The sequence below is a fragment of the Heteronotia binoei genome, chromosome 3, assembly GCF_032191835.1.
Source record: "Heteronotia binoei isolate CCM8104 ecotype False Entrance Well chromosome 3, APGP_CSIRO_Hbin_v1, whole genome shotgun sequence".
NCBI lineage: Eukaryota > Metazoa > Chordata > Lepidosauria > Squamata > Gekkonidae > Heteronotia > Heteronotia binoei.
Window position 1 is genome coordinate 91718041 of NC_083225.1, and position 13260 is coordinate 91731300.

The following is a 13260-nucleotide window of genomic DNA, read 5'->3' on the forward strand; positions in this document are numbered from 1 at the left end:
AACATAGCACAATCCATGAACTACAAACTTATTGGTACTATTTTATTATTGTTATAGCACTGTTGGCAAATTTATCTGAAGTACCTGTGTGTGTTCATGTATGACATTTATTAATACCTTTTGAGCTTGCCTTTCTCCCAAAAGAACTCAAGGTAAGTTGCAATTATGACAGCGACATTAATACACACCTTATCCAAACCATTTTGTAATCTCTCTTTCAATTCGGCCCTGCCCTGGCCGGGCCGTAAAGCGGCTATGCGCCGCGGGGCCGCATTTTGCCTCCACGAAAGGAGGGAGGCTCGAGACTTTCCCAGGCATCTGGGGCTGTGTGGGGGCGGTGCTTCGGGGCTATATATAGCCCCGCCCCTGCCCTGATCTACGCAGTTGAATTGTGCTCTCTCACGCTGGGTGTCCGGAGCCGAGAGCGAGGCGCGGATTAACCGGCAGCCCTCTTTGCGGGCCGGAGAGTGGAGGTGGTTTGTGCAGCGAGGAGCAGGCTTACCGGCGAGGATGCTGGGCTGGGCAAGCCCCCGCCTGGGAATGGCTTGAAGGAGCGGAGTTATTGGGGGGCAGCACAGCGGCGTGCCACCCGTGGTACTCGGGCCCCTCTGGGAGTTCTTATTGGAGGGAGACAGCTACCTGAGGGCGGCAGGCCTCAGTGGGGGGGGGGATAAGACGCGCCGGAGCCCCCTTACCCGCTTCAGGCTGTGGTGGCTGAGACAGGACGGGCTTAGTTTTGGCGAGGTGTGGGTGCTCTGCTGAGTGGTGAAGCAGTCTAGGAGGAAAGAGGGGCCAGTAGTTACAACCCCCCTGCTTTCTTCCTCCTTCCTCTGTAAACTGGGTGTTTTTCTGGCTAAGCAGTGGCTCGGCTATATTATGGTGAGGGACCTCAACCCCCCCCCTCTTTCCCTATTACATTTTTGGGTAAGGCAGGTTACTGGTTGCTATGGGTCCAAAGAAGGGGCAAGGCCCGTCAAAGGGCAAGCAACCAGCCAAGGGCGGTAATAAGAGGGCTCGCCCAGTGGAAGAACAGCAGGATGAGAGTGATACGAGGCAGGCCATCATGGAGCGGCTGTGCACCTTGGAGAGAGAGGGACGCGGCCGGGGCATCTTCAACTTGGTCGGGTTGCCATAGGGCTTCGGGGCAGTCGGGGTCTCTTACTTTTGAAAAAGAGGTATTGGCATGACTGTCTGCCTTGCAGGAGGGCATGGGCACAAGGACGGCCCCTGACCATAACCAGGAGGCTGGGACGAGTAAGGACACATTCCAGGGTGATCAAAGTGGGGACGCGGAGGTTATAGAAGAAGGGCAACAGACGGTTCCACCAGTGGCAGTGGCGGTTACGCCAGCAGGAGTCGAAGGTAAGCTTGCACCTACACAACACTCACAGGTGGGGCCATGGGGTTGCAATGTGCTGCCAGGACCTTCTAGTTTAGGTCAAGCCGCTACAGTGGCGGATCAACGTGGGCAGTGGGTTTTTCCTGCCCAACCTGGCCCGGTGTGGGCTGCGGGAGTTCCACTACAGGACAGGCACTGGGTAGCACAGTGGGGTGGAGTTCACCACCGGCGTTATCAACAGGAGCAGAGGCTGCCCAGACATCATCAGCATCACCAGCAGTCATGGGGGTCCTCCCTTGGGGTCGGTACATAGCAATGGCCCAGTCTATGGGGTGGCTGGGTGCACAAGGGAATGCCTGGGGTTTTTCCCCAAATCCTTATGGGTCGGTGCCTTTTCTGGCCCTCCCCTTCGGGGATACCGCTATGCCATTAGGGGACCATTTGACCCTCGCGACGCGGGAGAAAATATTGAGGGGGGAATGTCGATATGTTTTGTCTCCTTTACAGGGAATTAGAAAAGAAAAGCAAGGAAGAAATGGATGAAAAGGAGAAAGAAAAGCTTAGACGCAGGAAGGTTGACCGCACATGGGCCAATTGGCTTCCTGGTTTTTTTATATATGCAGGGGTCATCACTAGGGCTCAGCCCTGTAGGGCTGCGCCATTGTTCCAATATTGTGATATCATATATAGGGCTTACACGGATTTTGTCGGAGCTGCATGGTTGTAGTACGATGAAACGTTCAGGATGAGGGCAGCACTTAATCCGGCCTTACCATGGGACCAAATCAATCAGCAGCTGTGGTTGCAGCTCATGGCTCCAGCGAAACCTAATGCGGGGGACAGGGCTGACAGTGGGAATTTGGTGCATAAACAACCTGGCGTTCCCACAGCCCGCTCTTCGGCGGGCCAGCCGGTTCAACCCTGGCTGTTGTGCTGGGAGTTTACTATGCAGGGAACGTGCTCCTGTAAAGCATGTAAGTTCAAGCATGAATGCCCGGTATGTGGCGGGCCCCACGCATTCTTGGCATGTAGCAAGACTAAGCAGAAAGGGGGAGGTAAACACCCTGGGGGCGGAGGCAATTCGCAGACGCCTGGAAAAGGGGCCCAGCCCTATTCGGCTGAGGGTTCTTAGGCGTTTTTTGGAAGGTTATAACAGGGTAGAGGACAGAGTCTACTTATGGGAAGGATTCACTATGGGTTTTAGGATCCCGCTTCAAGGGCCTCGGGCGCCTTGTAGGGCTTCTAACCTTCGTTCTGTTGTAGGGCTCAAACATGTGGTCAGAGAGAAGATTGCGAGGGAATGTTCGGAGGGGCGAGTCATCAGTCCGTTCGATGACCCCCCAGTTCCATGTTTATGGGTTTCCCCCTTGGGAGTGGTGCCCAAGAAGGCGGCGGGTGAATACAGGTTGATTCACCATCTGTCATATCCCAGCGGTGGATCGGTGAATGATGGAATTCCAGATCATCTTTGTTCAGTTCGGTACACTTCTTTTGACCAAGCGGTCAAAGTAGTGAGGGGGTGTGAGCTGGGTGCGGAAATGGCCAAATGCGACATTAAGTCGGCGTTTTGCCTTTTACCAGTACACCCAGATGATTTTGAGTTGTTGGGGTTTAAGTTTGATGGGAAGTATTACATGGATAGAGCTCTGCCCATGGGCTGTTCTATATCATGTGCTGCCTTTGAGAGGTTTAGTTCCTTTTTGGAATGGCTGCTGAAGGATAGATCTGGTTGTAATGAAATGGTTCATTACCTGGACAATTTTTTGTTTGTGGGCGCGGCAGGGACCGGGCAGTGCGCCTGACTGCTCGAAGTGTTTATGGAGGTGACAGCGGAGCTTGAGGTGCCATTGGCTCATGAGAAAACTGAGGGCCCAACGACAAGGCTGACGTTTTTGGGCATTGAGCTGGACACGTTACAGCAAGCCTCTAGACTTCCGGAAGAAAAGGTCCGGCAGCTTAGAGAACGGCTGTCTGCACTTAGGAGGAAACACAAGGAGTCGCTGTTGGAGTTACAGCAACTAGTCGGGCATCTCAATTTTGCCTGCAGAGTAGTAGCACCGGGCAGGGCTTTCCTTCGGCGCCTGTGCGATGCCATGGGGTCCCTGCGTATAGGGTGCGTATAACAAGGTGCGTATAACAGCGAGTATGCGCAGTGATTTGGAGGTGTGGGAGACCTTCTTGGATTCTTTTAACGGGGTGTCTTTTTGGCGGGAGGACAGGAAGGTCGAAGCAGACCTTCAGATTTCCTCGGACGCGGCTGGTTCTACTGGTTTTGGGGTCGTGTTTCAAGGGCATTGATACGCTGAGCAGTGGCCCAAGGAGTGGCAAATAAATGGCCTCTGCAGGAACTTAACCTTTTTGGAGTTTTTTCCTATTGTTGTGGTAGTTTGGATTTGGGGTGAACTGCTGGCAAACCAGGTTGTGCACTTTTGGTGTGACAATTTGTCGGTGGTACATGTTATTAATTCACTATCCTCCAAATCAATACCAGTTATGAACCTGGTGAGGGCTTTTACATTGCGTTGCCTTCAGCTGAATGTGTTGTTTTTAGCAAAACATGTTCCTGGTGTTTGTAATGGGGTGGCGGACACTCTGTCTTGCCAACAGATGGAGCGCTTTTTCCAGCTAGTCCCGGAGGCCGATCCACAGCCAGTTCGGATGCCCCAGGACCTGCGGCAGCTTGGCAAGCTGAAGCTGGTAGGGCAATTTTGCTAGCTTTGGCTCCGAGTACACGGAAAGCTTATGAGCGGGCTGCGCTTCAGTTCAGGGCCTTCAGACTTATGTCAGAGTTAGAGGATAGCTGGCCCATTCCAGTTCAGCACCTGATGCAGTTTTGCGTGCATCTTAAAGGTAAGGGACTAGCGATTAAGTCCATTTGGGGCCAGTTGGCCGCATTGGCTTTTATCAGTAAGGCCCAGGGGTACCCGGTGGAAGTCGGGGACTTCAGGTTGAAGAAGATGCTTGAGGGATGGTCCAGGGAACGGGGGGTCACGGGTGGATGCCCGGCAACCCATTTCTCCGTCCATATTGAGGGGGTTGTCACAGGTTTGGCCCGAGGTGTGTAGTTCTGACTACGAAGTAGCACTGTTCCATGCAGCAGCGCTAACGGCATTCTTCGGGGCCTTAAGGGTCTGTGAGCTAGTGCAGTTGTCATGGAATGATCAATGTGACTGGGCGTTGCAGAGAGGGGACGTCAAATTTGAGGGTGGACATGCGGTGTTGCAAGTCCGGCGGTCCAAAATGGACCAAAGATATAAGGGTACCAAGATCACGATTGGTCCCTGTGAGGAAGCCGGTCTTTGCCCGGTCCAAATGTTGCAGCATTATTTGACAGTTAGGGGGTACGCCAAAGGGCCGCTTTTTTGCCATGAGGGTGGTTCCCCCCTTACCAAGTACCAGTTTTGGGCTGTTACTTCTAGGGCCTTAGACAAGTTAGGCTTGGCGAGGTTTAAGTTTGGGACCCATTCTTTTAGAATTGCGGCTGCTTCAACTGCTGCTGCTATGGGCTATCCGGGTCCGGCCATATAGAGGGTGGGCCGTTGGCATTCGGCAGCCTTCCGGGCTTATGTGCGCCCACTGGTGTCCCCCTAGGGGGTTTGGGTTCGGTGGTTATGCTTAAATAGTTAAAGTTCAGTTGTGTTTGACTGTTTTCTCATTTCAGGTGCTGTGTCTCAGCAGGGGAGGCTGCGGATCCTCATATGCGGGCACAGCATGATTTTCTGGGCAGCCCACTATGCAAAGAGATCGTCGTTTGGAACCCAGTTGGGGTTAAGCGAGTGGGCCGTGGTTGAATGGCAGGGGCGCCGTGGGCTAAGATGGCTAGGGCTCTTGCCATTGTTGTTTTCTGGAAGGGCCGGTTCCCCGCCTCATATACTGGTCATCCACTTGGGTGGGAATGACTTGGGGCTGTTGAAGGGGAAGGCCCTCTCATTGCAGACGGTGTCGGATCTTCAGGCCATCGTGCGGAGGTGGTCTGGAGTCCGTATAATGTGGTCTGCCATCCTTCCAAGAAGAGTCTGGCGGGTTGCTTGGGACCCTGCGGGGATTGAGCGGGTCAGACGGAAGGCAAACCGGGCCTTGTGTAAGGCCTTGGAGGGAGGTCTGGGTACCTTCCTGCCCCACCCTGGAATTAGGGTGGATTTGGGAGAGCTTTACTCTGTCTGTCGGACGCGGGGAACCCGGCCTTTTTAAGTGATATTCGGCAAGGGCTTCGGGTGGCGTTAGGTCACCCGGTGGGGCGCTAATGCCTAAGCAGAGGCTTGGCATTGGCGATGGCAGAAGGAGCAAGGGGTTTATACATTGCAGGTGAGCACCCAGGCCACTGCACATGTTAGTGCAGTCAATACGCAGGAACGGCAGATGGGCTTTACGGCTCAGTGCTGTAGAATGCGGATCATATTCATGCCTCCCACTAAATTCGCCTCCTTCTGGTGATCAGGGCTGAAGTTGAAGGGGAGGATAGTTTTTGGCCTGGCTGGCCCGGCATTAGCCATAATCTTATAGCTCGTGCCGGGGGTTGGGTGGCTCGCCCATTATTGGACTTGGTGGGGTCGTAGGAAGACCCCAGGGCTTGACCAATTGCAGGTAGCCCTTGCTGTGTTAGTTGTGTTAATTAAATAAAGTGGCCCGTTTCCCAATATATTCTGTGTCAGCCTCTTTATTCTGACTGTGGGGGGCAACTCCTATCTTTATCATAAAACTTTTGCCCTCCCTGAGCCACTAGATAATTATTGGGAGGGAATCATTGTGCTTTTATCTGACTGTTCTATTATTTTACTGTTTTAATATTGTGATCTTTTGTTGTTAGCTGTCTTGTTGTAGAATGGGCGGGATACAAGTCTAACATAATAAATAAAGTAAATTGAATAAATTGTTCCTCAGAAACTTACCATATACAAGATTGGAGTTCTGTTGCTTTAGTTCTTTGACAATATCAACCACCATTTCAAGGAATGATTTGTCTCTTGTGTAGCCTTTGAAAACATAAGGAAGAAAATTACATTTGGGAAAAATATTTTTCCCCTCAAGTAAACCTCTGTATGATCAAGGTGCTTTTCCTCACAATTTATGAAGCCAAAATAGAATTCTGCACATACGTAACCAGCCCTCTTGAACATTGTCCATGATCACAAATCATTCTTCAACAAGCAGCCACTCAGCCCTAATCAAAAAGACTTGCCATGGCATGTCAAAACTTTTTCCATGCTGCAACAAATATTTCTGATCACCCAGGTTCTTTCTAAACTTGGAAAACAAGCGACTGGTTAGCAGGGCTTTTTTGGTAGAAAAAGCCCAGCAATGACTTATTTGCAGATTAGGCCACACACCCCTAGTGTCATCATTGTTTCACACAGAGCTTTTGTATTTAAAAAGCCCAGCAGGAACTCATTTGCATATTAGGTGACACCCCCTGATGCCAGCCAGCCGGAACTGCGTTCCTGCTCAAAAAAAGCCCTGCTGGTTAGTGACACAGCGTCTTTACACTGGTTCTTTGCCATCCTTTATGGAAGCTTTGAGGAACTTACTATTATTATACCTTACCAGCACAGACATGTGAAAGGGTCTTTCACATTTTTTGAAAACTAAATCAAAAGTCTACTCCAAACCTCATAGCAAGCCTCCAAGTTGACTTCCTGTTAACTAAATCCCCTACTGGTGGAAAGCCAATTAATTCTTCCCCTCCAAGTTTCATGACTAGCTTAGAACCAGTTCACATGCTAAATACTGAATTGCAGGGCTTTTTTTGTAGAAAAAATCAGCAAGAACTCATTTGCATATTAGGCCACACCGCTGACATCACCATAGTTTCACACAGGGCTTTTTAAAAGAAAAAGCCCAGCAGGCACTCATTTGCATATTAGGTCACACCCCCTTATGCCAAGCCAGCTGGAACTGCGTTCCTGTGCGTTCCTGCTTTTTAAAAAGCCTTGCTGACTTGTTTATTTCCATGTGTCAATTAGCTATCACCAATTAAGCACAACAGTTGGCAAGTTCATCTTTCTCTTATTTTTGAGCTTGATTGGTTCATGTGTGGATGACAGATAATGGGAAGGGTGCAGCAAATATCCCATTTTTGCAGAAAAATAATGTAGAGTCAAACTGAAAAATCTAACCATCTCATTACCTACAAATTTCCAAACTATATTAGACTTAAGTGAGTACATATATATTTCCTGCCAGTACTGAGAAATGTCCTACATCGCGAGGTGGGGGGTGGGAAGCTGACTCCAACAGAGCAGCAGCAGTTCAACATTCAGACCAAGAGCCAGTTCAGAGGTCAGACAAAGCCATGTTTTAACTAATACATAATGAAGCATCTGTATGCAGGCCTCTTCACTAAGTATGCTCAGTCCTGGCATGTCAGACCATGACATATGGTTTGAAGAGGGTTTATTAAATTAGTCTTGCCTATGGTTAGGGTTGGCAGGTCCAATTCAAGAAATAGCTGGGGACTTTGGGGGTGGAGCCAGGAGACACTTAGGGTGGAGCCAGGAGCAAGGGCATGACAAGCATAATTGAACTCCAAAGGGAGTTCTGGACGTCACATTTAAAGGGACTTCACACCTTTTAAATGCCTTCCCTCCAATGGAAATAATGAAGGATAGGGGCGCCATTTTTTGGGACTCTCTTTTGAAACTTGGAGGGTGTTTTGAGGAGAGGCATGAGATGCTATGCTGCAAATTTGGTGCCTCTAACTTAAAATGCAGCCCCCCCAGAGCCCCAGATTCCCGCGGATCAGTTCTCCATTATACCCTAGTGGAATTGGTCTCCATAGGGAATAATGGAGTGCCCAGTAGACATTTCCCCCCTTGCTTTCTGATGACCCTGAAGCAGGGGGAGGGCCTCAAAACCAGGGGATCCCCTGCCCCCACCTGCAGATTGGCAACCCTACCCATGGTCAGGGCCTTTTTTAAAGAAAAGGCCCAGCAGGAACTCATTTGCATATTAGGCCACACACCATGGCATCATTATTGTTTCATGCAGGGATTTTTGTAGAAAAAGTCCAGCAGGAACTTATTTGAATATTTTAGGTCACACCCCTTTACATCAAGCCAGCCAGAACTGCGTTCCTGTGTGTTCCTGCTCAAAAGAAGCCCTGCCTATGGTTTAAGTAATATGCGAACTTCAAACATCGTGGTTAATCCTGGCTTATTCCTCAGCACTGCCCTTATTGCGATGCAAGCCAGGAGCCCAGCCTAGTCTCTCCGGGGGGGAAGAGCAAAGCTGGTGAACCCAATGTTTGTCAAGGCAAACCATGACTTGAATGAATGATTGTGAGCTGAATTCTAGTTTCACAAACTAATCATACTTAAAAACAGACAAACACAGTTGTGATTGATAAGCAAAGTATGGTTTCAGATCCTGGCTTGCCATTCCTTAGGTAACCATAGTTAGTGGAGTGGATTATTAATCTAACTATAGCTTGTTTAATTAATCCATAGTTCTGTAAGACACTTGGTCTGAGCCATAGTCTTATGTGGGGTGCTGCCTGAAGAGAGTATGGTGGTACAGGATTAGGATAGGTGAAGACTGGCAAGAGTACAGGATAAGTCCAGGCTGGAAGGAGCAGCAATACTCCGTTTAAGATGCTTCTTGTCAGGCAACTGAGCAATAAATCAGAAAGACTGATGAAATACACTGAATGCCCCTTTAAAGTTCCACATGGGAAAACAGGTGGTTTGCCTCAGCTAAACAAAAAAAGGGGGAGGGGGGGTAAGCATAGTAATAGTAGTCTTTTAATAGGTCAAACTGGGTGAAACAAAACTTTGCCCTGTAACAAACTAATTATAGAGGAGTGAACCTTATACACTATTTCCAAAGTTATTCATTACTTTAGGAGATTATTTTAATGAGTAATTTATATGCAGCAGGAGGGAGAACTGTGGGAAGATGGTTGGTTGCTAGCTTGCAATGTCCACCCTGGATTTTTCTCTCTCTCTTGGTGCAGGTGTTTAAAGCCTGGGCAAGGCTGAAGGGGGTATGAGGGAGCAAGCCAAAAGGCCCTTGATGGACTAACCTAATGTTCCCCAGCCCAGGGTTTTTTATGTACCTTTCATTTTTGTTTGTTTTGCTAATTCTTTACACTGAGTTTTTGCTTATTTAAATTGTAGCTGAATTTTCTGTAAGTTGCTTTGGGTCTCTACTAAGGGAGGAATAAGAAATACACTAAACAAATAAAATGTGTTGAGAATTCCTCTGTCACAATTCTTCTAAATCTAGAATTGTAAATTATTTCCCAAACTACTCTTAGGCCCAAACTAAATACTATTACAGATACATAATTGCTGCCAGTTGGTTTCTCTTTGTTTACTTTTCCTAGCAAAGTCTAACAAGCAACAACCTGTAACATCATGGTAGTGCCCACTGTGTCTCTCTGCTTTTACCTCATGCTGACGCTTGGGGTGAGGGTGGAGAACACAGAGATATAGAGCAGTGGCAGCTTCATGTGTCTTATAATATCTAGACTGATATTTTCTAGATCATGTTTGTGTACCTGTACAAGCATTCTAGAGTTTTTTAGGACTTTTCTGATTCCTCTGGTTTCCAATTAAAAATTGCCACTACAGCTTATATGTGTGTATGTGCATGTACGTGTGTCATTATTTTTACACTGAATAAATTGGCTTGGATGATTTATTATTGGGAAGTCAATATAGAAATTACAAAGAAAAATGTTTGGAAAGGGGAGGACAAAATATTTCATATGCAAGCATATTTTTTATACTTTAACAGATGTCTAAAAACCTTTTGCAAAAAACAAAACAAAAACAAGCCATCAAATTAAGAAACCAAAAAGTTAATTACCACAAATGTGAGAGTCAAATAATATCAATTTTAAAAAGTACAACATAAATATTATCAAATACTCCAGGTGGGGCCTGGAGATCTCCTGCTTTTACAACTGTTTCCAGATAGCAGAGATCAGCTCCCATGGAGAAAATGACTGCTTCAAAGGGTGGACTCTATGGCATTGTACCATGCTGAGGCCCCTCCCCTCCCCAAACCCTGCCCTGTCCTGGATCCACCCCAAAGTCTCCAGGTATTTTCCAACACAGATCTGGCAACCCTATATACCACGGGTGGCCAATTGTAGCTCTCCAGATGTTTTTTGCCTACAACTCCCATCAGCCCCAGCCAGCATGGCCAATAGCTGGGGCTGATGGGAGTTGTAGGCAAAAAAGAGCTACTGTTGGCCACCCCTGCTATATACAATATATTTATTACAAATTAGATAAAAACAGATATAGGCCCAATAGTAGCCTCAAAACAGGATACAATCATATATATCAAACAGACCATATGTGTTTTGGCCATTTCGACCTTCCTCAGTGGTCAAACATATGTATTGCATATTAGCTCCAGATAATACAATAACACTGAATTATTTTTGGTATTCGCTGTATTACCTGGAGCTAATGTGCAATGGTTTCTTCTTAATGCCAAAAAAAAAAGAAGCACCAGGCAACACATTTTACAATTGAAATCAGTATTGTCATGTTTCTTCTCACAAGTACAGTGAATATAACACAGAGAAGTTGACACAGTTTAAGATTTTTTAAGCCACTGTGGTGTAGGGATTAGAGCTGCAGGGATTATGCTGTCAGATATGGCCAACCTGATAAAATACTAGGGTTGCCAGGTCTGGGTTGGAAAATACCTGGGGACTGAGGGTGGATCCAGGAAAAGGTGGGGTTTGGGAAGGGGAGAAGCCTATGCATGGTACAATGTCAAAGAGTCCACCCTTCAAAGCAGCCATTTTCTCCAGGAGAGCTAATCTCTGTCAGCTGGAGATCAGTTGTAAAAGCAGAAGATCTCCAGGCCCCACCTGGAGGCTGGCTACCCTAGGCATGCAGCTGTCTGGGGCTGAAAGTTTCAGTAAGATGAGCAAAATCAGCAAATACAGTCTTAAAAGTTCATTTATATTGAAATTATATACCTTCCGAGGAAAGGGAATTACTGAACTAGAAATGTAGAAAATCAGGCCTTCCCAAGTTCTAGCTGACTACTGATATCTAGTTAGCACCAGCAAATTCAGCTATTTTGGTGCCAAAAGTAGGGGGGGTTCTAACTGGCAAGTTTTCAGATGTCTACTTGGCAATCTAAAATTGGTTCTTCTCAGGGCTTTTTTTGCAGCAAGAACTGTTTTTCATATTAAGCCACACACCCCTGATGTAGCCAATCCTCCTGGAGTTTACAGTAGGTCCTGTACTAAGAGTCTGTAAACTCTTGGGAGGATTGGCTACATCAGGGGTGTGTGGCCTAATACGCAAAGGAGTTCCTGCTACACAAAAGCCCTGGTTCTTTTGAAAATGGCTATACAATTTGCAATCCCCTAGAGCAGTATCCTCAGAACATTTCTTCTTGCCCCTGCAAAGAACTGGAGACAGGGCTGGCAGGCAAGGCAGATCTTACCCAAGTACTTATTACACAGAACGTGATAGATGATGAATATCTGAATTGCTCTTTGCTTCAGCAGGGTCACACCTATTTCCATCAGAGACATATTTTTCACCATGCAAGATATTCCTTATTACAGTCCAGCTCTCCCCAATATAAAGTGCTCTAAGAATACAATCACAGAGTGATACTTCAAAAATTTGCATCAGTTGACAGAGACTTTCCAATTATTTTCAAAAAATACACTTTAAAAACAGCAGTCTCAAGTGTATGAAGGGACTGGAAAAAATAGGAATTGATAAAATAATACCATGTAGAAATACCATCTCTTAGCTGGCTAACTACATTAGATGAAAAGAAAGCTGTCACCAATCAAGTTTTAGTGAATCTATTCTGTCCTTTTGCAAACGAACCTTTGCCTGAGGGAAAAGAAAATTAGAAATATTTTTGGAAGAATTGGAATCAATTTATGTTGCAATCTCATTCACTTTGTTATTAAATACCTTTACTTCCAAGAACTCCAAGGAAACCAAAAAGAAAAAGTTATTTGTCAGCTGTGCAATACCCTTCATGCCAGAGTTGCCGTTATGGGTTATAATTCTGGACCTGTATCATTACACTTCCCTGTTATCTCTGGCTTTAAAAACACCTCCTTTCTTGTGGAAGTCACATAAATCAATATGGCAATCAATTTTATCCAGCAAGCTTTAGAAGCAGCTTATTCACTGCATTATGGAACACAGAAAATGAAATTAAAACCAAATGTACTGCATGCAATGAAGTGTAACTGTTAATCATCTATTAAAAAGTCAGACAAGGTATATTGGTTGGGTGCAAACCTGCGCATCATGAAATTTCTACTGGAGTTTCTTTTTAAAAATGCTGCCTCCACAGCAAGAGTTGGCATGATACTAGACAATCGTTTAACTATGGTTAAGAAATCAAAAGATGGTTGCATGAGCATATAATCCCCCCTCACCAACTCCAAGACTAATTCTCCCAGCCCTTCTAGAATTAAGTGTTGACCTGAAATTAACTCTACTTCAACAGAGATATTTCAGGCTAATTCTCAAAGATGCAAAGACTTACACTTACCTGTAAGTACATAGTCATACTTATTGACATTGTTCAGCTTCAATCCTTCATACAATTCATGAAGCTCATCTGAATTTAGTACCTGTCCCTTCCAGTGGTCATAACCTGAAGAAAGGTGGAAACAACAACAACAAAACTATGAACAGCCTTATCATTTAGAGTCAACATTATGTGAGATATCCATGATTGGATCTTCCAGCAGTTTTAATGGCTTCAAAACAGCTTCCCAGGGAGGGCAAGTCCCAAATTGGACTGAGATCATGATGTTGGGAGAGGAGGAAGTTAGCCCTTTCCCTCCATGCCAGACACTCCTTGAAGCAGGTGCTAGCAGCACTAGAGAAAAAAAGGTACCCCACTGCTTCAGGACTCAATTTCAGTTGTGGCTGCTCTGAAGCCTTTAAAAAAATGCCAGAAGATCCAGATGTGTA

The 13260-nt window shown here is 46.5% G+C and overlaps 1 protein-coding gene across 2 annotated transcripts in view; it reads right to left on the reverse strand.

Moving 5' to 3' along the window:
* Positions 1-13260, reverse strand: part of PDXK (pyridoxal kinase) — an 81401-nt gene that overhangs the window by 17450 nt on the left and 50691 nt on the right. For both annotated transcript variants that reach the window (XM_060234190.1, XM_060234191.1), the window contains exons 3-4: positions 12833-12937; positions 6229-6312 (exon numbers count right to left, since the gene is read on the reverse strand). In XM_060234190.1, coding sequence (XP_060090173.1) covers positions 6229-6312; positions 12833-12937 — 189 coding nt within the window. The remainder of the gene's footprint in view (positions 1-6228; positions 6313-12832; positions 12938-13260) is intronic.